The 23994-nt window shown below is 39.0% G+C and overlaps 1 protein-coding gene across 6 annotated transcripts in view; it reads right to left on the minus strand.

Moving 5' to 3' along the window:
* LOC109892822 (dual specificity tyrosine-phosphorylation-regulated kinase 1A) overlaps positions 1 to 23994 on the minus strand; it is a 51190-nt gene that overhangs the window by 19085 nt on the left and 8111 nt on the right. For 4 of the 6 annotated variants that reach the window (XR_004210302.1, XM_031826714.1, XM_031826715.1 and 1 more), the window contains exon 2: positions 5068 to 5137. The exons of the other annotated variants lie outside the window; for them this stretch is intronic. Coding sequence is in view for 3 of the 4 variants with exons in the window: in XM_031826714.1 (XP_031682574.1) it covers positions 5068 to 5077 (10 nt within the window). In the remaining variant the exon portion in view is untranslated. The remainder of the gene's footprint in view (positions 1 to 5067; positions 5138 to 23994) is intronic. 6 annotated transcript variants of the gene reach the window in all.

Here is a 23994-nt window from a genome sequence, read left to right on the forward strand (position 1 = left end):
TTAGAGGGAACATTGGTCGTCTCCGCATACCCATAACATGATGCAGCCACCACTATGCTTGAAAATATGAAGAGTGATACTCAGTAATGTGTTGTATTGGATGTGTCACAAACATAACACTTTGTATTCAGGACAAAAAGTTCATTGATTTGCCACATTTGTTTCTATATGACTTGACTGTGATTTGAATGACTACCTCATCTCTGTACCCCACACATAAAGATAGATATTTGTAAGGTCCCTCAGTTGAGCAGTGAATTTCAAATAGATATTCAACTACAAAGACCAGTCAATGCCTCACAAAGATGGGCACCTATTGGTAGATGGGTAAAAAAGGCAGACACTGAATATCCCTTTGAGCATAGTGAAGTTATTAATAACACTTTAGATTGTGTATCAATACACCCAGTCACTACAAAGATACAGGTGTCCTTCCTAGGAAGGAAACCGCTCAGGAATTTCAATATGAGGCAAATGGTGACTTTAAAATAGTTTGAGTTTAACGGCTGTGATAAGATAAAACTGAGGATGAATCAACAACATTGTAGTTACTCCACAATGCAAAGCATGAAAAGGAGGAAGCCTGTACAGAATAAAAAAAACTCCAAAACATGCATCCTGTTTGCAATAAGGCACTAAAATAAATTAACTTTATCCTGAAAAGCGGTATGTTTGAGGCAAATCTAACAACATCACTGAGTACCACAATTCATATTTTCAAGCATGGTGGTGGCTCCATCACGTATTACAGGCAAGGACTAAGGAGTTTTAAAAAAAAATTTATAAAAAGAAACTGAGTAGGTAGAGTGAAGCACAGGTCAAATCTGGTTCAGTCTCCTTTCCAACAGACAAAGGGTCACAAATTCATCTTTCAGCAGGACAATAACATAAAACACAAGGCTAAATATAAATTTTGTTAATTTACAGCCTTATTCTAAAATTAATTAAATAGTTTTTTCCCCCCTCATTGATCTACACACAATAGCCCATAATGACAAAGCAAAAACAGGTTTTAAGAAATGTTTGCAAATGTTTGTGACTCTAGGGGCAGTATTTCATTATTGGATAAAAAACGTGCCCGTTTTAAGCGCAATATTTTGTCACGAAAAGATGTTCGACTATGCATATAATTGGCAGCTTTGGAAAGAAAACTCTGACGTTTCCAAAACTGCAAAGATATTATCTGTGAGTGCCACAGAACTCATGCTACAGGCGAAACCAAGATGAAACTTCAAACAGGAAATGGGCAGAATTTTTGAGGCTCTGTTTTCCATTGTCTCCTTATATGGCTGTGAATGCGCCGGGAATCAGCCTGCCCTTTCTATCGTTTCTCCAAGGTGTCTGCAGCATTGTGACGTATTTGTAGGCATATCATTGGAAGATTGGCCATAAGAGACTACATTTGCCAGGGGTCCGCCCGGTGTCCTTTGTCTAAATTGGTGCGTAATCTTCAACTGGAGGCATTTTCCATTGAGATTCAGAGGGGAACGCACACTTCCACGAACGATATATCATCGAAGAGATATGTGAAAAACACGTTGAGGATTGATTCTAAACAACGTTTACCATGTTTCAGTCGATATTATGGAGTTAATTTGGAAGAAAGTTCGACGTTTTGATGACTGAATTTTCGGGTTTTTTTGGTAGCCAAACGTGACGCACCAAACGGAGCGATTTCTCCTAAACAAGTCATCTTTCAGGAAAAACGGAACATTTGCTATCTAACTGAGAGTCTCCTCATTGAAAACATCCGAAGTTCTTCAAAGGTAAATGATTTATTTGAATGTTTTTCTGGTTTTTGTGAAAATGTTGCCTGCTGATGCTAACGCTAAATTCTACGCTAGCTATCGATACTGTTACACAAATGCTTGTTTTGCTATGGTTGAGAAGCATATTTTGAAAATCTGAGATGACAGTGTAGTTAACAAAAGGCTAAGCTTGAGAGCTAGCATATTAATTTCATTTCATTTGCGATTTTCATGAATAGTTAACGTTGCGTTATGGTAATGAGCTTGAGGCTGTATTCACGATCCCGGATCCGGGATGGCTAGTATCAAGAGGTTAAAAAAAACTGAAATATCACATTTACATAAGTATTCAGACTAGAGGTCGACCGATTATGATTTTTCAACGCCGACACCGATTGGAGGACCAAAAAAAGCAGATACCGATTAATGAGACGATTTATATATATATATATATATATATATATATATATTTCTAATAATGACAATAATACTGAATGAACACTTATTTTAAGTTAATACATCAAAATCTATTTAGTCTCAAATAAATAATGAAACATGTTCAATTTGGTTTAAATAATGCAAAAACAAAGTGTTGGAGAAGAAAGTAAAAGTGCAATATTTGCCATGTAAAAAAAGCTAACGTTTAAGTTCCTTGCTCAGAACATGAGAACATATGAAAGCTGGTGGTTCCTTTTAACATGAGTCTTCAATATTCCCAGGTAGGAAGTGAATGAATGCTTACGAGCCGCTGCTGCCTACCACTGCTCAGTCAGACTGCTCTATCAAATATCAAATCCTAGAATTATAATATAACACAAAGAAATACGAGCCGTAGGTCATTAATATGATAAAATCCGGAAACTATCATTTCGAAAACAAACGTTTATTCTTTCAGTGAAATACGGAACAGTTCCGTATTTTATCTAACGGGTGGCATCCCTAAGTCTATATATTGCTGTTACATTGCACAACCTTCAACGTTATGTCATAATTATGTACAATTCTAGCAAATTAATTACTGTCTTTGTTAGGACGAAATGGTCTTCACACCGTTCGTTACGAGCCAGGCAGCCCAAACTGCTGCATATACCCTGACTGCTTGCACAGAACGCAAGAGAAGTGACACAATTTCCCTAATAAAAATAAATTAATCTTAGCAGGCAATATTAACTAAATATGCAGGTGTAAAAATATATACATGTGTATTCGATTTTAAGAAAGGCATTGATGTTTATAGTTAGGTACACGTTGGTGCAATGACCGTGCTTTTTTCACGAGTACGCTTGTTAAATCGTCAACCATTTGGCAAAGTAGGCTTTGATTCGATGATAAATTAACAGGTACCGCATCGATCATATGCAACGCAGGACAAGCTAGATAAACTAGTAATATCATCAACCATGATAGTTAACTAGTGATTTTAATATTTATTGTTTTTTTATTGGATAAGTTTAATGTTAGCTGGCAACTTACCTTGGCTCCTTGCTGCACTCACATAAAAGGTAGCCAGCCTGCCACGCAGTCTCCTCGTGGAGTGCAATGTAATCGGTGTCCAAAAATGCAGATTACCGATTGTATGACGCTACAAGTTTGGAACGCCTGTATTTGGGGAGTTACTCACATTCTTCTCTGCAGATCCCCTCAAGCTTTGTTAGGTTGGATGAGAAGCACAGCAATTTTCAGGTCTCTCCAGAGATGTTTGATCGGATTCAAGTCAGGGCTCTGGCTGGGCCACTCAAGGACATTCAGAAACTTGCCCCGAAGCCACTCCTGCTTTGTCCTGGCTGTGTGCTTAGGGTCATTGTCCTGTTGGAAGGTAAACCTTCGCCCTAGTCTGAGGTCCAGAGCGGTCAGGAGCAGGTTTTCATCAAGGATCTCTCTGTACTTTGTTCCATTCATCTTTCCCTCGATCCTGGCTAGTCTCCCAGTCCCTCCCTCTGAAAAACAAACCCACAGCATGATGCTAACACCACCATGATTCACCGTAGGGATGGTGCCAGGTTTCCTTGTTTCTCATGGTCAGAGAGTCCTTTAGGTGCCTTTCGGCAAAATCCAAGAGGGCTGTCATGCGCCTTTTACAGAGGAGTGGCTTCCGTCTGGCCACTCTACCATAAAGGCCTGATTTGGTGGAGTGCTGCAGAGATGGTTGTCCTTCTGGAAGATTCTCCCAGAGGAACTCTGGAGCCATATCAGTGATAATTGTATTCTTGGTCACCTCCTTGACCAAGGCCCTTCTCCTCTGATTGTTCAGTTTGGCCTGGCGGCCAGCTCTAAGAAGAGTCTTGGTGTTTCCAAACTTCTTCCATTTAATAATGGAGGACGCTGTGTACTTGGGGACTTTCAATGAAGCAAAAAAAAATTGGTACACTATCCCAGATCTGTGCCTTGACACAATCCTGACTCAGAGCTCTACGGACAATTCCTTAGACCTCATGGCTTGTTTTTTTGCGCTGACATGCACTGTCAACTGTGAAACTTTATATAGACAGGGGTCTGTCTTTCCAAATCATGTCCAATCAATTGAATTTAACACAGGTGGACTCCAATCAAGTTGAAGAAACATCTCAAGTTGTAGAAACAAAAATGATCAATGGAAACAGGATGTACTGGAGCTCAATTTCAACTCTCATAGCAAAGGAAGCACAGCAATTTTCAGGTCTCTCCAGAGATGTTTGATCGGATTCAAGTCAGGGCTCTGGCTGGGCCACTCAAGGACATTCAGAAACTTGCCCCGAAGCCACTCCTGCTACTGTATTTACTTATGTAAATACAGTATTTGTTTTATTTTTTATTATAAATTTGCAAAAATTTGACTAACTCTTTTTCGTTTTTGTATTTATTTAATCAATTTTAGAATAAGGCTGTAACGTAACAAAATGTGGAAAAGGGGAAGGGGTCTGAATACTTTCTAATGCACTTTACGTTGGAGTTGCTTACCAAGACGACATTGAATGTTCCTGAGTGGCAGAGTTACAGTTGACTTAAATTGGCTTGAAAATCTATGGCAAGATTTTCACTCCCGCCAGATTGTTCCAGTCAGTCCTGGGATTCAAACCGGCAACCCTCTAATTACTGGCCTGCCTCTCTAACCCCATGGCTACCTCCACCCCCATATGAAGCCTAGGTAAGGATTTATCTGAGGCATGTAAGCCTATTAATGTAATCAGTATTAGGCTGCTATGACATTTTTAAGGTACTGCACACCAGTGATGTAAAGAAGGCATGAAACATATGTCCATAAGTCACGGACAGTATTTCCCTACATTTAACAAAAAAAAGTGAGAGAAAGGAAGAGAAAGCCGAGAGATCAGCAGCTAACCTGTATGCATTGTCTCCTGGTAACTCTCATATCATCCTGGCAGGAGAGTCCAGCAGCACACCACAGCTCACTGGAGAAAGACAAACAATTAACTATATTAGCCTTAGTGTATTTGTGCTTGCAAGGCTATTTCCTGTTAGGCTATGTCGTAACCTTGATTATTACCTATATCTAATTATTTTCTGGTGCTGCACCTTCCAACCATAAAAGCCCACCCACTTGGGAGCCAGGCCCCCACCACTGAGGAGTGAGGCCCAGCCAATCAGAATGACTTTTTTTCCCACAAAAAGGGCTATATTGCAGACAGAAACACTCCTAAATTTCAGCTGCTGTCTGGGTGGCTTGTCTCAGATGATTCTGCAGGTGAAGATGCCGGATGTAGAAGTCCTGGGCTGGTGTGATTGCACATGGTCTGCGGTTGAGGCCAGTTGAACGTACTGCCAAATTCTCTGAAACAACGTTGGAGGCGGCATATGGAAACATTAAATTCTCTGGCAACAGCTCTGGTAGACATTGCTGCAGTCAGCATGCAATGCATTGTACGATACCTCAAAACTTGACATCTGTGGCATTGTGTTGTGTGACAAAGGTGCACATTTTAGAGTGGCCTTGTATTGTCCCCTGCACAAGATGCACCTGTGTAATGATCATGCTGGTCAAACTTCTTGGATAATTATCTCTGCAAAGGATAAACACTCACTAACAGGGATGTAAACAAATTGCAAACACATTTGAGGGGGAAAAAGTTGCTTTTTGTGAATGACATTTGTCCTGATAATGTAGGCCTGATAATTGTTCTGTCTAATTCAGTGGTTTTTCCCAAATTAAGTTCTGTTTGTTTTTCCAGGTTTCAGATTTTTTCCTGTTCATGTTTTTGTTCAGAAAAATCAAACTTTAAAAAAATAAAATAGAAAAATCAACAAATGTGGATGTTCTAAGTCCACAATGTTTAAACCACATCAGTAGACCACTTGAGTTCAGGGAAAAAGCTAATACGTGTTCATTTTTGGGTGTAGATACCCTTTCAATTCAAGTGTGCAGTCTGCTCACCAGCAAAAGACTTGCTTGGTTAGCACATTTCTGTAGCAACCTTTATTTTTTATTTTATTTATTTAACGAGGCAAGTCAGTAAACTTAAGGATCAGCGTCCCGTCAACGGGACAGTTGTAAATCATGCAACGCCTTATGTCACGATCGCAGATTTTAGAGAAACAACAAATGTCGTTACATATAAGTGTTTGATATCGGCTTAAAGCTTACTGCACTGTCCAATTTACAGTAGCTATTACTGCGAGAGAAAAAATGCCATGCTATTGTTTGAGGAGAGGTCCTAACAAATAAACACGTTTTTCACCGCGATAGGTTTGATAAATTCACCTCTGAAGGTGAAATATGTACTTACATTCTGAAATCTTGCTCTGATTTATCATCCAATGGGTCCCAGAGATAACATGAAGAATCATTTTGTTAGATATAATCCTTGTTCATATCTTAGAAAGGTCCACAAAGCATGCACGATCGATCTAGTATTTCCACTTGAATTTGCAAAGAAAGAAAAAGAAAGATCTAACCCTAAACGTTGTTTCAACCAGTCAAATGACGTTCGTATGTAATTCCTCAGAGATCTTAGAATGTAACCAGACTTCCCTATATCATTAGGGGTGTAGTATAACCTATAGGACACCAAATTTGGTCAGAGAGCGACACCTTCATGGCACACCGATGACGTGGGCAGTCTTCACTTGATCGACTCTAACTTTGTCAAATAAGCACCAATCGGGGGCAAACAAAGCTAGCTAGATAGCCAATGAACTGGGCTTTACGGGAGTATCCCATAAAGTAAACCCTGTATCTGTAGCAAAATGTAGCTGCTTTTTCCTTTTGGACCAAAAATATCCACATTTTCAGAGTTATGACGTTATGAAAACTAGTTGTTTTGAAAATGTTGAAATGTAGTTCAATCATACGTCAAGTGAAACTTTGCACATACACTGCTGTCATCTTGAGGATACCATCAGAATTACAACCAGAGTGATGGCTGGACCTTTCTGTTGCATTACAAAGATGGTGGTAGGGGGAAAAACTTTTTTTTTTCTTTGTATTTTCTTCTACCAGATCTATTCTGTTATATTCGCCTACATTCGATTCACATTACCACAAACTTCAAAGTGTTTCCTTTTCAAATGGTACCAAGAATATGCATCTTTGCTTCAGGGCCTGAGCTACAGGCAGTTAGATTTGGGTAGGTCATTTTAGGCGAAAATTGAAAAAAAGGGTCTATCCCTAAGATTTAATAACAAATTCTTATTGACAATGACGGACTACCCCGGCCAAACCCTAACCAAGAAGACGCTGGGCCTATTGTGCGCCGCCCTATGGGACTTCCAATCATGGCCGGTTGTGATACAGCCTGGAATTGAACCAAGGTCTGTAGTGACACCTCTAGCACTGAGATGCAGTGCCTTAGACTGCTGCGCCACTCGGGAGCCTGAGTTTGCTAAACAAATCACCACTGGATTGATGCAAATAATCATGATATCATTCTTCCAGGTAGGCATAGACTTTTGAGTTTTGGGGGGTTTTTGGGGAATGCCTTTCCACCTACCAGAAGACTGTTGTCATTAGCACCATCACTAATGGCTACACATAGTACTAGACACATACAGACAGGGGCATTCCTGGGCCATTGCCTCTTCAGAAAGTTGGTAGGAAAATACAAATCGCTTATGCATTTCTACATGTCTTATCGTAATCTTGGGCAAATTAATAAATGTTCTAATAAATTCAATACATATAGTAGATTTCCTACTATTCAATACATTTTTGAATATTGTTGAATTCCGTTTTAATGTCTGGATTCCATGATTCCAGATTTTATAGGGCCCTAGGCATTGGTCTAAACCACCAATGCCATTTTCATGAGATAAAATAATCTCATGCTAATTGGACAGCAAATAATATTCTGATGAAAATCAATACATTTAGTATCCTCTTCATATATCGCATTAGCTGTGCATGGAGATTGGTTCACGTCGTTTCTCAATCGCATTATCTTTCTACTCTGACCGTCTGTTTTGGGCTTGGTCTCCTGACCCCTCCTGTCTCAGCCTCCAGTATTTATGCTGCAGTAGTTTATGTGTCGGGGGGCTGGGGTCAGTTTGTTATATCTGGAGTACTTCTCCTGTCCTATTCGGTGTCCTGTGTGAATCTAAGTGTGCGTTCTCTAATTCTCTCCTTCTCTCTTTCTTTCTCTCTCTCGGAGGACCTGAGCCCTAGGACCATGCCCCAGGACTACCTGACATGATGACTCCTTGCTGTCCCCAGTCCACCTGGCCATGCTGCTGTTCCAGTTTCAACTGACCTGAGCCCTAGGACCATGCCCCAGGACTACCTGACATGATGACTCCTTGCTGTCCCCAGTCTACCTGGCCATGCTGCTGCTCCAGTTTCAACTTCCACCTGACTGTGCTGCTGCTCTAGTTTCAACTGTTCTGCCTTATTATTATTCGACCATGCTGGTCATTTATGAACATTGAACATCTTGACCATGTTCTGTTATAATCTCCACCCGGCACAGCCAGAAGAGGACTGGCCACCCCACATAGCCTGGTTCCTCTCTAGGTTTCTTCCTAGGTATTGGCCTTTCTAGGGAGTTTTTCCTAGCCACCGTGCTTCTCCACCTGCATTGCTTGCTGTTTGGGGTTTTAGGCTGGGTTTCTGTACAGCACTTTGAGATATCAGCTGATGTACGAAGGGCTATATAAATAGATTTGATTTGATTTGGTCTCGCTACCAAACATGCAATCTTTTTTTAACAGAATTGGAATATGTTCAAAATCCCCACTTGCGCCTCCATTATCGGTAATAATGGGCATACCACATATAGCATCTGTCGGTCATTGCTCTGGGTATACCTCAAACAGCAAAGTGCACAAACCTGGCCACGCTTGATATATCAAACTTTTGCTATAGCCAGTTGACAGGCATGCTATAACAGCTCTTTTGCCAGTCAACATTTTTAAACAACTGTTGCAGTGGCTTAAACGAAGGGATGGAATGGAAATTGTTACGAAATAGCAGCGTCGCTAACATGCCACATCATCATGAGCATTAAAACAGAATTCAACGATATTCAAAAATGTATTGACCTTAGTAGAGAATCAACTAAACTTATTGAACATGTATTCATTTGCCCACGTTTATCAGAAGACATGAACAGAATGACTCAGTGAATCGTATTTCCAACTTTCTGAAGAGGCAAAGAGAATGCCCCTGTCTGTGTGTGTGCGGAGCGCGCGTCGACCATTGTGTAACTGTTCGCAATGATGTTAATGAAAACAGTCTTCTGTTTCTCAATTACTTTCTCAATTAAATGTTAATTACAAAGCAGCCTATGCTTACGTGGCAGAATGATATCATGATTATTTTCACCAATCCAGAGGGTATTTGTCTTGCAAACTCTACCATAATGTGTGCTACAAAAACACAGCTAAAACAATAGCCTCTTGCTAGGTGCACACTTGAATTAAAAGGTTACACCCAAAAATCGAAATTTCTCTGATTTTTCCCAGACCTCAAAAATGGTCTCCTGATGTATTAATTGTTGTTGTGGACTAAGAACATCAATGGGAAAATAGAAAACAAAAACAGAGAAGAAAAAAAATGGGCAAAAAAAAAATCTAACAGGTTATATAGGACCCTACCTAATCATTTGAAATACATAAGGCCGTGCAAAATCACAAATACACTATAACACTTATTTTTTCTTTTTTTCAAGATGTGCGCTATTACTTACTTTTTTTGTGGCAATGAAACACATCGTTTGAAGAAAACATCAGTTGCAATTCATATATAAGTAAGACTTTAATCTCAGGAGAAGACTGGTTAAATGTTAAAAAAGGATCAATGTTCTTTTACTTAGAAAATAGAGGTAAGCAAGCACTGGCAAATCCTAGAGGAAAACCTGGTTGTCTGCTTTCCAACAGGCAGACACTGGGAGATGAATTACCCTTTCAGCAAGACAATAACTTAAAAAACAAGGCCAAATCTACACTGGAGTTGCTTACCAAGACAGTGAATGTTCCTGAGTGGCCAAGTTACAGTTTTGACTTAAATATCTATGACAAGATATGAAAATGGTTGTCTAGCAATGATCAACAACCAATTTGACAGAGATTGAAGAATTTTGAAAATAATAAAATGGGCAAATGTTGCACAATCCTGGTGTGGAAAGCTCTTAGGGACTTACCCAGATTAAATGGTTAAATTATCTTTTTAAACAAAAGATGAACCGAGCAGCAGTTTTTTTCCCCTGTGATCGCCAGAGTGGGGACAGTTCATTGAGACACGAAGTGTGCGCAAAGACTACTCCATGTGGGATTTCAAACTGCTCAACCACTCACATATTCTGACTGGTAGGAAGGATGTATGACATGCTTTTCACATTTGTATCCCAAACCATTATCTTTTATCATGCATAAAAGTTAGCCTGGCTGATGCTACCCCACGTGACTCTCAGCGCTAATCTGGAAAGAAGGCCGTTTGGAAATGCAATATTCGCTCAGAAATTGTGCGACAGGTTTGATTGGTTTTCTTTTTTTATATATATAAAAAAAAATCTGAGAGGTAGATCTCAGCTTTCTTTTTGACTGCTAAAGTGATTATGACTCAGAGTCGGTTGGTGACCACTGTCATAGACTATTCATGGCACCGGTATCGCCAGGATATAGCGGTATCTTTGGGAAAGCCTTGCGAGCACTCTTCGTCTTCGTGGGTGGGGGGAGTGTTTTTGTCTTATAATATGAAATTACAGTAGGCTACCGGTAGCCTGTATTGATGACCCTTTTCAGACATAATGCAATGTGGCCCCTTGAAAGCGCCTCGGCTACGTCATGTTTGTCTGTTAGGGTAGGCTACACTACAGCTTTTTAAATGCCGACACAAAACCTTCTCTGGAGAGATGAACGGGCATTTTACTTGTCTGTAAAGGAATGCAGCTTCTGAAGCAGGACTAACGTCCACTAGGCGACCAGAACTGTTAATCAAATCATCTCAAACTGCTGCGCGCAGCCTGCCTGCAGACCACCCTTTCCTAAAAAAGTTTGTTAAGTACCGTGATTTACCAAGACATTTACTAGAAAGAAAACATTTAGCTACCCAACCATTAAAAAAAACAGCAGCACATAAATCAGGAATGTTTGTTGTTGTTAGGGAAACAATACAAAACATTCTACGCCGGAGCAGAATTGTAGTGTCTGAAAAGGTACAGACGCGTCAAATTTGTATGAATTATTATTGTCTAAAAAGTTGCAAATGGTTGCTATCAACATTTTACTGTAGCTGCATTTTATGTCTGTGAACGGTCACGGTGGATATAACTTCATTGCCCGAACCTTAAAAGGTCATTCATATGTTACAGGGCCATTATTCTGCATTGTAAATTGACGTGGAATTGTATGAAATTGATTTTTAAAAATGGCAGTTTAAATGTTAAGCTAAATTGGCCATTTGTCACATCCCTTATATCTAGTAGAGATGGGTATTTGAAATCTATTTCACTATTAAAATAATATGACATGTTTACAGATATTCGGATAGTCTAAATAAATAAAAATGCTCTTAGATCTCCTGATCAATCAGAATGACGCAAATACCGGTACCACAACAGCTGGCGTGGTTGTTTTTTGACTGCTATTCTCCAGTAGTTTTGGCTAACAGTCAGCAACAATGAAAGAGAAGTCTGATTTTCACCATGATAGAAATGATTCTGTTTCAAAAACTTTTTCTGATGAGTGTTTTGCATTGATCTGTGTTATCAGTGTTATCACTAGGCTATTTGAAGTGGACAAAATACCATAGGCTACCATTGTTAGAACTGACTGAAGGGCTACATGTAATATGAAAATAAAGCACCTTTGTTTAAAATGCAACCTGAATGAGAGAAGAAAATGTTTGCCATAACACCACCAAAAATGGATGAGCATGCTTTGTAATGTTTATAAAACTAGAAATGTATTACTAGTAAGAGGTAATGTGGTATATTGCTCAAGCCTTTTGACCAAGAGCCATAAAGTATTCACACCCCTCGACTTTCCACATTCTGTTTTGTTATAAAGTAGGATTCAAATGGATTTAATTGCCATTTTTGGTCAACGATCTACACAAAATACTCTAATGTCAAAGTGGAAGAAAACTTCTAAACACAGATGACGTTCTACAACTGAACATCAAGAATCAACAAAGTGCCTGCCCTGTCACAAAATGCTGAGTGATACAGCATATTTATTATTATAGTTTATGACTCCACACTGACATTTTTCGCTGGGCGATATGGCCAAAATATATCACAGTATTTTTCACATTTTTGACAGTATAAACATATGAGAAAGTATTTCATGTTTCTGAATAAGAAAAACACTAACAAAATGTTTACACCTTTATTTAACTAGGCAAGTCAGTTAAGAACACATTCTTATTTTCAATGACGGCCTAGGAACGGTGGGTTAACTGCCTTGTTCAGGGGCAGAACGACAGATTTTTACCTTGTCAGCTCAGGGATTCAATCTTACAACCTTACGGTTAAAAGTCCAACGCTCTAACCACCTGCCTTACATTGCACTCCACAAAGAGTCTGCCTGTTACGAGAATGAAGTAAGAAGCAAAGGTAAGTTGCTAGCTAGCATTAAACTTATCTTATAAAAAACAATCAATCATAAATCACTAATTAACTACACATGGTTGATGATATTACTAGTTTATCTAGCATGTCCTGCGTTGCATATAATCGATGCGGTGCGCATTCGCGAAAAAGGAATGTCGTTGCTCCAATGTGTACCTAACCATAAACATCAATGCCTTTCTTAAAATCAATACACAAGTATATATTTTTAAACCTGCATATTTAGTTAATATTGCCTGCTAACATTCATTCATTTTTACTAGGGAAATTGTGTCACTTCTCTTGCAACAGATTCAGGGTATATGCCGCAGTTGGGGCCGCCTGGCTCATTGCGAACTGTGTGAAGACTATTTCTTGATAACAAATACAGCAAACTTCACCAAACGGGAGATGATTTAACAAAAGCGCATTTGCGAAAAAAGCGCAATCGTTGCACGACTGTACCTAACCATAAACATCAATGCCTTTCTTAAAATCAATACACAGAAGTATATATTTTTAAACCTCCATATTTTGCTAAAAGAAATCCAGGTTAGCAGGCAATATTAACCAGGTGAAATTGTGTCACTTCTCTTGCGTTCATTGCACGGAGAGTCAGGGTATATGCAACAGTTTGGGCCGCCTGGCTCGTTGGGAACTAATTTGCCAGAATTTTATATAATTATGACATAACATTGAAGATTGTGCAATGTAACAGGAATATTTAGACTTATGGATGCCACCCGTTAGATAAAATACGGAACATTTTGTTTTTGAGATGATAGTTTCCGGATTCGACCATATTAATGACCTACGGCTCGTATTTCTGTGTGTTATTATGTTAAAATTAAGTCTATGATTTGATAGAGCAGTCTGACTGAGCGATGGTAGGCACCAGCAGGCCCGTAAGCATTCATTCAAACAGCACTTTCGTGCGTTTTGCCAGCAGCTCTTCGCAATGCTTCAAGCCTATCAACTCCCGAGATTAGGCTGGTGTAACCGATGTGAAATAGCTAGCTAGTTAGCGTGGTGCGCCGTAACAGTGTTTCAAAAGTCACTCGCTCTGAGATTTGGAGTGGTTGTTCCCCTTGCTCTGCATGGGTAACGATGCTTCGAGGGTGGCTGTTGTCGATGTGTTCCTGGTTCATAATCGGTATCGGTGTTTAAAAAATCATAATCGGTCGACCTCTAGTGCCAACACATACATTCTAAGTGATTTCAAAATGGGGCTTTCTCCATTCTGATTGTTTTTTAATGCGGATGACAAATTTCAGTTGAATGCATTCAGGTGTACAACTGACTAGGTATCCCCCTTTCCCTTCGCACTGTTCAATTAAACTTCAACCAAACATATTCTTTTATGCATTTTCAACCATTTCTGCACGCATTTGAGATCATTTCCACATAGGGCTGCATGAAAAAAAGAAATGGAGGCCATTGTGATTTGATTCGCAATTTAGATCTAAACACTTGGGTGAACTGTTGGAATCATGGAGTCGGGCGCATAAGCTTTTTACTGTGCTTTAATTGAGGACCGAACAGCAAGCAAGGGTTACGTTAAGGCAGGATTCTACATTTTTCATGCAGAAAATGAAAGATAACGCAGAAAAATATCTTGCTGTGTTTTGTAAACGCAGATCTAAAATATTATTATTGGAAATTCTGCTCAGCTTCAGTCAGGGTTCGCTCCAAATCATGAATGTAAATGTAGTAATTTCGTGCTTGAGTAACACTTCTCCACCCAGATGTTCCTGACTGGCATAGTTACAGCTTTGACTTAAATCTGCTTGAAAATCTACAGCAAGATTTGAAAATGGCTGTCACACAATGATTAACAACCAACTAGACAAAGCTTGAATAATTTTTTTAAATAATAATGTGCAAATATTGTACAATGCAGGTGTGCCAAGCTCTTAGGGATTTACCCAGAAAGACTCACAGCTGTAAACGGTGCCAAAGGTGATTTCTAACATGTATTGACTTTTTTTCCACATGGACATTAAAATAGTTTGTGTAGATCGTTGATGAAAAAATTACAATTACATCTATTTTAAACCCACCTTGTAAGACAACAAAATGTGGAAAAAGTCAAGAGGTTTGAAAACTTTATGAAGGCAGTGTAGTTAACTCACAGACTTCGATAGCTAGCAATCTAGCTAAAATTATCTGAGAAGACACTATAGTGGCCTGGATATATGATGACATTGCTGAAGTAGAAAAGTAATTGACAAATTTACTTTAGAGAGATAGCAATTCTCATAGCTAGAATTTTTTTTTTTTTTTAAAGACCTAGCTATCCATGCTAATGTTAGTTAAAACCAGGCCCCTCAATCTTAGCTAGCTAGCTTCAAACCTGTTAGGGATGATGCGAATTTTCACAGCTTTTCGCAGCTTTTTGTTAAAAATCGCACAACATTTCAAAGTCCTGCTACTCATGCCAGGAATATAGTATATGCATATGATAAGTATGTGTGTATAGAAAACACTCTGAAGTCTCTAAAACTGGTTAAATCGTGTCTGTGGCTATAACAGAACGTGTTTAGGAGTAAAAATCCCTCGGAAAACTGTTCACCAAAAACACACAAAAAATATTCATCCGCCAGTCAATGTATTGTCTAAGGCGACAGAAAATAAATGAGGTTCCCCTGTCAACGCCTACAGCTTCCACACGATGTCGCCAGTACTGGCATTTCATGTCTGCTTTATCCTTGGTTAGATGACGTATAGGCACTTCCTTTCTTTGGGCGCACCACAGGATGTTGTGAAAGTGAAAACATGGACGATGATTTCAAGACTTGCTGCTATCGAATACAGATCGCCCCGTGATCAATTTGATAGATTATTAACGTTTATTAATACCTAAATTTGGTTTAGAAACGTAATTTGAAGTGATTTGTAAAAGTTTATAGGCAACTTTTGTAATTTTAAAAAGTGATGTTGCGTCTTGTAAAGGGGATTTTTTCTGGATCAGACCGGCCTTCAGAAAATGACATTTTGGGTATACAATGACGGATTTTATCGGGAAAAAGACCCAATTGTGATGTTTATGGGACATATAGGAGTGCCAACAAAGAAGCTCGTCAAAGGTAATGAATGTTTTATATTTTATTTCTGCGTTTTGTGTAGCGCCGGCTACCGCAAAATCTGTTGTTTAGGTGACATTCTGGTATTTTGGGGGGTGCATGCTATCAGATAATAGCTTCTCATGCTTTCGCCGAAAAGCATTTTACAAATCTGAATCGGTGGCTAGATTCACAACGAGTGTAGCTTTAATTCAGTACCTTCGTACTTTAGTGTTTTAATGAAAGTTTGAGTTTTATCAAAAACTATAGGTGGCGCTCTAAAATTTCCGCTGATTTGGTTCCGCCACAGGAACACTCATCCATAATTAAGTTATACTCCATCTCCAAAAGGTGTTCATACTAATGATTTGCCTCCTTTAGAAATGTAATTGTTTTCCAAAGTCACTATAATCCTCTTTAGACTAAATTGTCATCATCACATGGCAGCTCAGAGAATGCCACTGAGTAGTATCGGGAATTGGTCCTCAAGAGAACGTTCAAAACAATAGTGACGAAGCACGCAACCCATGAATAGCAAGAAAGATCTATATCTAGAAACTCGAAATATAACTTGAAATATATCTAGAAACATGAATGGTTGATGCTGCTGCTGTAGATTTCAAGATCAATACAATGCTTGATGGAGCTGCTAGGAAATCCATGTGTACCTAGCCTGAAATGTAATGTAGTGTAGTCCGATGCAATTATCCAATTCCGAGGTGCATATTGGAAGAACTGGTCACATTTACTTTTCGTCAGCCAACAAGATGAGTAGGCCTAACGAACTGCAAACAATCTACTATCCCCATAGTACAAAAGTCGACCTATTCTATTCTGTAAAATAAATTAATATTCCAAAAATAGTCTGGGACAGTTGTGGGATGCAATAGATCCCAAATTAAATACAACCACAAGCAACAACAAAAAACATATTTATGCAATGTAGCTGACACAACAGATCAGACCGTTTAGCTTAAACTGTTCATAAACTATTAGGCTATTTCTTTATTATAAGCGCAGCAATGCGCACATGGTAGTAGGCTATAAGCGCCAATGTTCCATTAGCGGAAAACACCATTATCAAAAGTGAACACAAAAGCAATTATGCATGTAATGCTTTTATTATAAATGAGCATTTTTATGGTGAAAATGATCTTCCTCAAACTTGAAACTCAGTCGCTGCTTATATATGCCCGATAGGCACTACACCTCTTGTAAAGCAGATTAATGTGCTTAATTTTAAGAAGTTATTTGGCCACTAGTTGTGATACAACCCTTATTCAAACACATAGGCCTATGGGCTAGGGTACATGAAGTGTGTGACTATGATTCAAAAAAGTTGCACAAAAAATAGGTATTGTTTCTTATGCTGGGCATCATTCACAAGTGATAATATATCATTCACAAGTGATAGGCAAATAGTCACCCACCAGACTGTTCTTGATTTAATCATGTCTTTACATATACAGAATAATATATGTGTGACATTTGTTCGGATTTAGAATGGACCATTATCATGCACCTGTATCAAAATTTTAATGCATAACTTCTATTGCCATTGCCAACTATGTAAAAATAGCCTACATAAAGCCAACAAATATGAACATTCCAGCCTTCAGGTAAAAAAAATCCTGATAAAAATATCCTATGAATCACATTGGCTACACATGGTCGGTCTGCAACGAACTTGAAACATTGTATAAACTATCAACTGGGTCCGGCCCTAAATTTGACCTAGCAAACTTGCAACATTGCATAAAATATTCTTGGCCCTCAAGAGTTTCTGCACCAGTGGGCTCCAGAAGTTATGGGAATTCATTAAATACACAAGATTATGTGGATACCCCTTCAAATTAGAGAATTCGGCTACTTCAGCCAAACCTGTTGTGGCTAAGGTGTACAAAATCTAGCAGGTGGATGAAATTGAGCACACAGGCATGCAACCTCCATAGGCAGTAGAATTGCCTTACTGAAGAGCTCAGTCATAGGATGCCACCTTTCCAACAAGTTGGTTTGTCAAATATCTGCCCTGCAAGGGCTGCCCGGTCAACTGTAAGTGCTGTTATTGTGAAGTGGACATGTCTAGGAGCAACAACAGCTCAGCCGCGAAGTGCTAGGCCACACAAGCTAACAGAATGAGACCGCCGAGTGCTGAAGCGCGTAAAACTAATCTGTCCTTGGTTGCAATACTCACTACCGAGTTCAAAACTGCGTCTGGAACCAACGTCAGCACAATAACTGTTCGTCGGGAGCTTCATGAAATGGGTTTCCAATGCCCGAGCAGCTGCACAAAGCTAGGTCAATACAGAAATAGTTTGTTGAGACCGGTGTGGAAGAACTTGACTGGCATGCACAGAGCCCTGAACTCAACGCCATCGAACACCTTTGGGATGAATTGGAAAGCCAGCTGCAGGGCAGGCCTAATCGCCAAACATCCATGCACAACTTCACGAATGTTCTTGTAACTGAATGAAAGCAAGTCCCCGCAGCAATGTTCAACATCTAGTGGAAATCTGTCCCAGAAGAGTGGAGGCTGTTATAGCAGCATATATAGAGATATATATATATATATATATACACCCCGATTTTTTTGTGTTTATTTTTATGTCATTTTTTTGTGTTAACAGCTTCTACCAAGCCATAAGACTGTTGAACAATTAATCAAATGGCCACCCGGACTATTTGCATTGACACAGGCCCCCCCCCCCTTTGTTTTTACACTGCTGCTACTCACCATTTATTATCTATGCATAGTCATTTACCTCAACTAAACGTGTACCCCCGCACATTGACTCGGTACCGGCTACCCCTGTATATAGCCTCGTTATTTTATTGTGTTACTTTTTCTTTTATACTTTAGTTTACTTAGTAAATATTTTCTTAACTCTATTTATTGAACTGCATTGTTGGTTAAGGGGTTGGGGTTGTAAGTAAGCATTTCACGGTAAGGTCTACACCTGTTGCATTTGTAGCATGTGACAAATAACATTTGATCACTACACACGATAGGCGGATTTTCTTGCCTTTCAATTGCCGTTTACCGCAGCGTGTCTGAAGACCTTTGGGATAGGGGGCAGCATTGTCACTTTTGGATGAATACTGTGCCCAGAGTAAACTGCATCCTACTCAGTCCCAGATGCTAATATATGCATATTATTATTAGTATTGGATAGAAAACACTCTGAAGTTTCTAAAACTGTTTGAATGATGTCTGTGAGTATAACAGAACTCATATGGCAGGCAAAAACCTGAGAAAAAAATCCAATCAGGAAGTGGGAAATCTGAGGTTTGTAGTTTTTAAACTCAGCCCCTATCGAATTCACAGTGGGATATGGGTTATGTTGCACTTCCTAAGGCTTTCACTAGATGTCAACCGTGTTTAGAACATTGTTTCAGGTTTCTACTGTGAAGTGGGACCGGATGAGAGCTCTTTGAGTCAATGGTCTGGCAGAGAGCCACGCACTGGTCACGTGCATTTCACATGAGAGCGACCTGCGTTCCATTGCTTTTCTACAGACAATGGAATTCTCTGGTTGGAACATTATTGAACATGTATGATAAAAATATCCTAAAGATTGATTCTGTACTTAGTTTGACAAGTTTCTTCAAGTTTCGTCCGACTGGACCTGAACAAGCTTTTGGATTTGTTTACCAAACGCCCAACAAAATACGTTTTTTGGACATAAATTATGGCCATTATCTAACAAAACAAACATTTATTGTGAAACTGCGATTCCTGGGAGGGCATTTTGATGAAGATCATCAAAGGTAAGTTAATATTTATAATGCTATTTTTGACTAATGTTGACTGCGCAACATGGCGGATATTTATTTTGGCTGGTTTGGGCTCTGAGCGCCGTACTCAGATTATGGTTTTTCCGTTAAAAAAAAATTGAAATCTGACACAGCGGTTGCATTAAGGAGAAGTGTGTCTAAAGTTCCAAGCATAACACTTGAACTTTCATCAACATTTATAATGAGTATTTCTGTGAATTCATGTGGCTCTCTGCACAATCACCGCATGTTTTAGAACTACTGAATGTAACGCATCAATGTAAAATGAGATTTTTTTATATAAATATGCACTTTATCGAACAAAACATACATGTATTGTGTAACATGAAGTCCTATGAGTGTCATCTGATGAAGATCATCAAAGGTTAGTGATTAATTTTATCTCTATTAGTGCCTCCTCTCTTTGGCTGGAAAAATGTTTGGGTTTTTCTGTGGCTTGGTGGTGACTTAACTAGAGGTCGGCCGATTAATTAGGGCCGATTTCAAGTTTTCATAACATTTGGAAATTGGTAATTTTGGACGGCAATTTTTGGGGGGTACACCTTTATTTAATCTTAATTTAACTGGGCGAGTTAGTTAAGAACACATTCTTATTTTCAATGACGGCCTAGGAACGGTGGGTTAACTGCCTTGTTCAGGGGCAGAACGACAGATTTTTACCTTGTCGGCTCGGGGGATCCAAACTTGCAACCTTACAGTTAACTAGTCCAACGCTCTAACCACCTGCCTCACGAGGAGCCCAGCTGCTAGCTAGCATTGAACTTAATCATAATCACTAGTTATAACTACACATGGTTGATGATATTACTAGTTTATCTAGCTTGTCCTGCGTTGCATATAATCGATGCGGTGCGCATTTGCGAAAAAGGACTGTCGTCGCTCCAACGTGTACCTAACCATAAACACCAATGCCTTTACATTTTTCAACCTGCATATTTAGCTAAAAGAAATCCAGGTTACCAGGCAATATTAACCAGGTGAAATTGTGTCACTTCTCTTGCGTTCATTGCACGCAGAGTCAGGGAATATGCAACCGTTTGGGCCGCCTGGCAGAATTTTAGGTAATTATGACATAGCATTGAAGGTTGTGCAATGTAACAGGAATATTTAGACTGATGGATGCCACCCGTTAGATAAAATACAGAACGGTTCCGTATTTCACTGAAAGAATAAACGTTTTGTTTTCAACATTCGACCATATTAATGACCAAAGGCTCGTATTTCTGTGTGTTATTATATTATAATTAAGTATATGATTTGATATTTGATAGAGCAGTGACTGAGCGATGGTAGGCAGCAGCATGTTCGTAAGCATTCATTCAAACAGCACTTTTGTGCGTTTTGCCAGCAGCTCTTCGCAAGCACAGCCATGTTTATGACTTCAAGCTTATTAGCCCAATTGTTGGTGTAACCGATGTGAAATGGTTAGCTAGATAGCGGGGTGCGCGCTAATTATGTTTCAAATGTCACTCGCTCTGAGACTTGGAGTAGTTATTCCCCTTGCAGAGGAATAACTACTCCAATTTTGTGGAACGATGGGTAACGCTGCTTCGGGTGTGGCTGTTGTCGATGTGTTCCTGGTTCGAGCCCAGGTAGGGGCGAGGAGAGGGACGGAAGCTATACTGTTACACTGGCAATACTAAAGTGCCTATAAGAACATCCAATAGTCAAAGGTATATGAAATACAAATGGTATAGAGAAAGTCCTATGAATACTATATTAACTACAACCTAAAACCTCTTAACTTCTTAAGGTATAGGGGACGCTTGCCTTCCACTTGGCCAAAAGCCAGGGAAAATGCAGCGCGGCAAATTCTAATAAAATGATATAAAATCTAACTTTCATTAAATCACACATGTAAGATACTAAATTAAAGCTACACTCGTTGTGAATCCAGGCAACATGTCAGATTTTAAAAAGGCTTTTCGGCGAAAGCATAAGAAGCTATTATTTGATGATAGCACCACAATATCCAAAATGTCCATTTATTTGGCGTGTTTGATCCAGAAAAAAAACGCTTCCAATTTGCGCAACTTCACTACAAAATATTTCAAAAGTTGCCTGTAAACTTTGCCAAAACATTTCTAACTACTTTTGTAATACAACTTTAGGTATTTTTAAACGTTAATAATAGATCAAATTGAAGACGGGTCTATCTGTGTTCAATACAGGAAGACAACAAACCAACGCTACTTTTCAAGTCTTGCGTAACTCTCAACAGTGTTACCCAGTTCCTAGATGGCTGTACTTCTTCATTGCACAAAGGAATAACCTCAACCAAATTCCAAAGACTGGTGACATCCAGTGGAAGTGGTAGGAACTCAAAACAAGTGCCTAAGAAATATAGTTTCCCAACGAGAACACACTGAACAGACAGAGACATAAAAAATAAAAAATCTGAACGGTTAGTCCTCGGGGTTTTGCCTGCTACATAAGTTCTATTATACTCACAGACATGATTCAAACAGTTTTCGAAACTTCCGAGTGCTTTCTATCCAAATCTACTATTAACTTATTGGATATAGGGGGCGCTCTTTTAATTTATGGATAAAAAAACATTCCCGTTTTAAACAAGATATTTTGTCACGAAAAGATGCTCGACTATGCATATAATTGACAGCTTTGGAAAGAAAACACTCTGACGTTTCCAAAACTGCAAAGATATTGTCTGTGAGTGCCACAGAACTAATGCTACAGGCGAAACCAAGATGAAATTTCATACAGGAAGTGCCCCAGATTTTGAATGCGCTGTGTTCCAATGTCTCCTTATATGGCTGTGTATGGGTCACGAATGAGCTTAGACTTTCTGTCGTTTCCCCAAGGTGTCGACAGCATTGTGACGTATTTGTAGGCAAATCATTGGAAGATTGACCTTAAGAGACTACATCTACCAGGTGGCCGCTTGGTGTCCTCCGTTGCAATTATTGCGTAATCTCCAGCTGCGTGTATTTTTCGTTTGCTTCGAGGAGAAACACAGCTGCCACGAATGATTTATCATCGAATAGATATGTGAAAAACACCTTGAGGATTGAGTCGAAACAACGTTTGCCATGTTTCTGTGGATATTATGGAGTTAATTTGGTAAATAGTTTGGCGTTGTAGAGACTGCATTTTCTGATTTTTTTCTTAGCCAAACGTGATGAACAAAACGGAGCAATTTCTGCTACACAAATAATCTTTTTGGAAAAACTGAACATTTGCTATCTAACTGAGAGTCTCCTCATTGAAAACATCTGAAGGTAAATGATTTTATTTGAATGCTTTTCTTGTTTTTGTGAAAATGTTGCCTGCTGAATGCTAGGCTTAATGCTATGCTAGCTATCAATACTCTTACACAAAAATTTGAGATGACAGTGTTGTTAACAAAAGGCTAAGCTTCTGAGTGAATATATTTCTTTCATTTCATTTGCGATTTTCATGAACAGTTAACGTTGCGTTATGGTAATGAGCTTGAAGCTATAATTACGCTCCCAGATACGGGATTGCTCGACGCTAGAGGTTAATATGCATATCTTATATTCTTGGCATGAGTAGCAGGAAGTTAAAATTGGGCACACTATTTATCCAAAAATGAAAATACCTTAAGAAGTTAACTTGGAATATTGAAGACTCGTGTTAAAATGAACCACCAACTTTCATATGTTCTCATGTTCTGAGCAAGTTACTCAAACGGTAGCTTTTTTACATGGCACGTATTGCACTTTTACTTTCTTCTCCAACACTTTTGAACATGTGTCATTATTTATTTGAGGCTAAATTGAATTTTATTGATGTATTATATTAAGTTCAAATAAGTGTTAATTCAGTATTGTTGTAATTGTCATTATTACAAATAAATTTTTAAAAAATCGGCAGATTACTCGGTATCGGCTTTCTTTGGTCCTCCAATAATCGGTGATCTTCATCAGAATGCACTCCCAGGAATCGCAGTTCCACAATAAATGTTTGTTTTGTTTGATAATGTCCATCATTTATGTCCAAATAGCTTCTTTTGTTCGGGCATTTGGTAAACAAATCCAAAAGCACGTTCAGTTCAAGCCAAACGTTGGACAAAAAGTTCCGTTACAGCCCATAGAAACTTGTCAAACTAAGTATAGAATCAATCTTTAGGATGTTTATCATAAATCTTCATTAATATTCCAACCGGATAATTCCTATGTCTGTATAAAAGCAATGGGATGAGAGCTAACTCTCTCGTGACCGTGCCTCAGAGCCTGTGGCACTCTGCCAGACACCTGACTCATTCCTCTCTTATTTCGGTCCCACTTCACAGTAGAAGCCTCAAACAATCTTCTAAAGACCATTGACATCTAGTGGAAGCCTTAGGAAATGCAACATAACCAATATCCCACTGTATCTACAATAGGGGCTGAGTTAAAAAAACTACAAGCCTCAGATTTTGCACTTGCTGGT

This window comes from Oncorhynchus kisutch, linkage group LG6 (assembly GCF_002021735.2).
Source record: "Oncorhynchus kisutch isolate 150728-3 linkage group LG6, Okis_V2, whole genome shotgun sequence".
NCBI classification, from domain to species: Eukaryota; Metazoa; Chordata; class Actinopteri; order Salmoniformes; family Salmonidae; genus Oncorhynchus; species Oncorhynchus kisutch.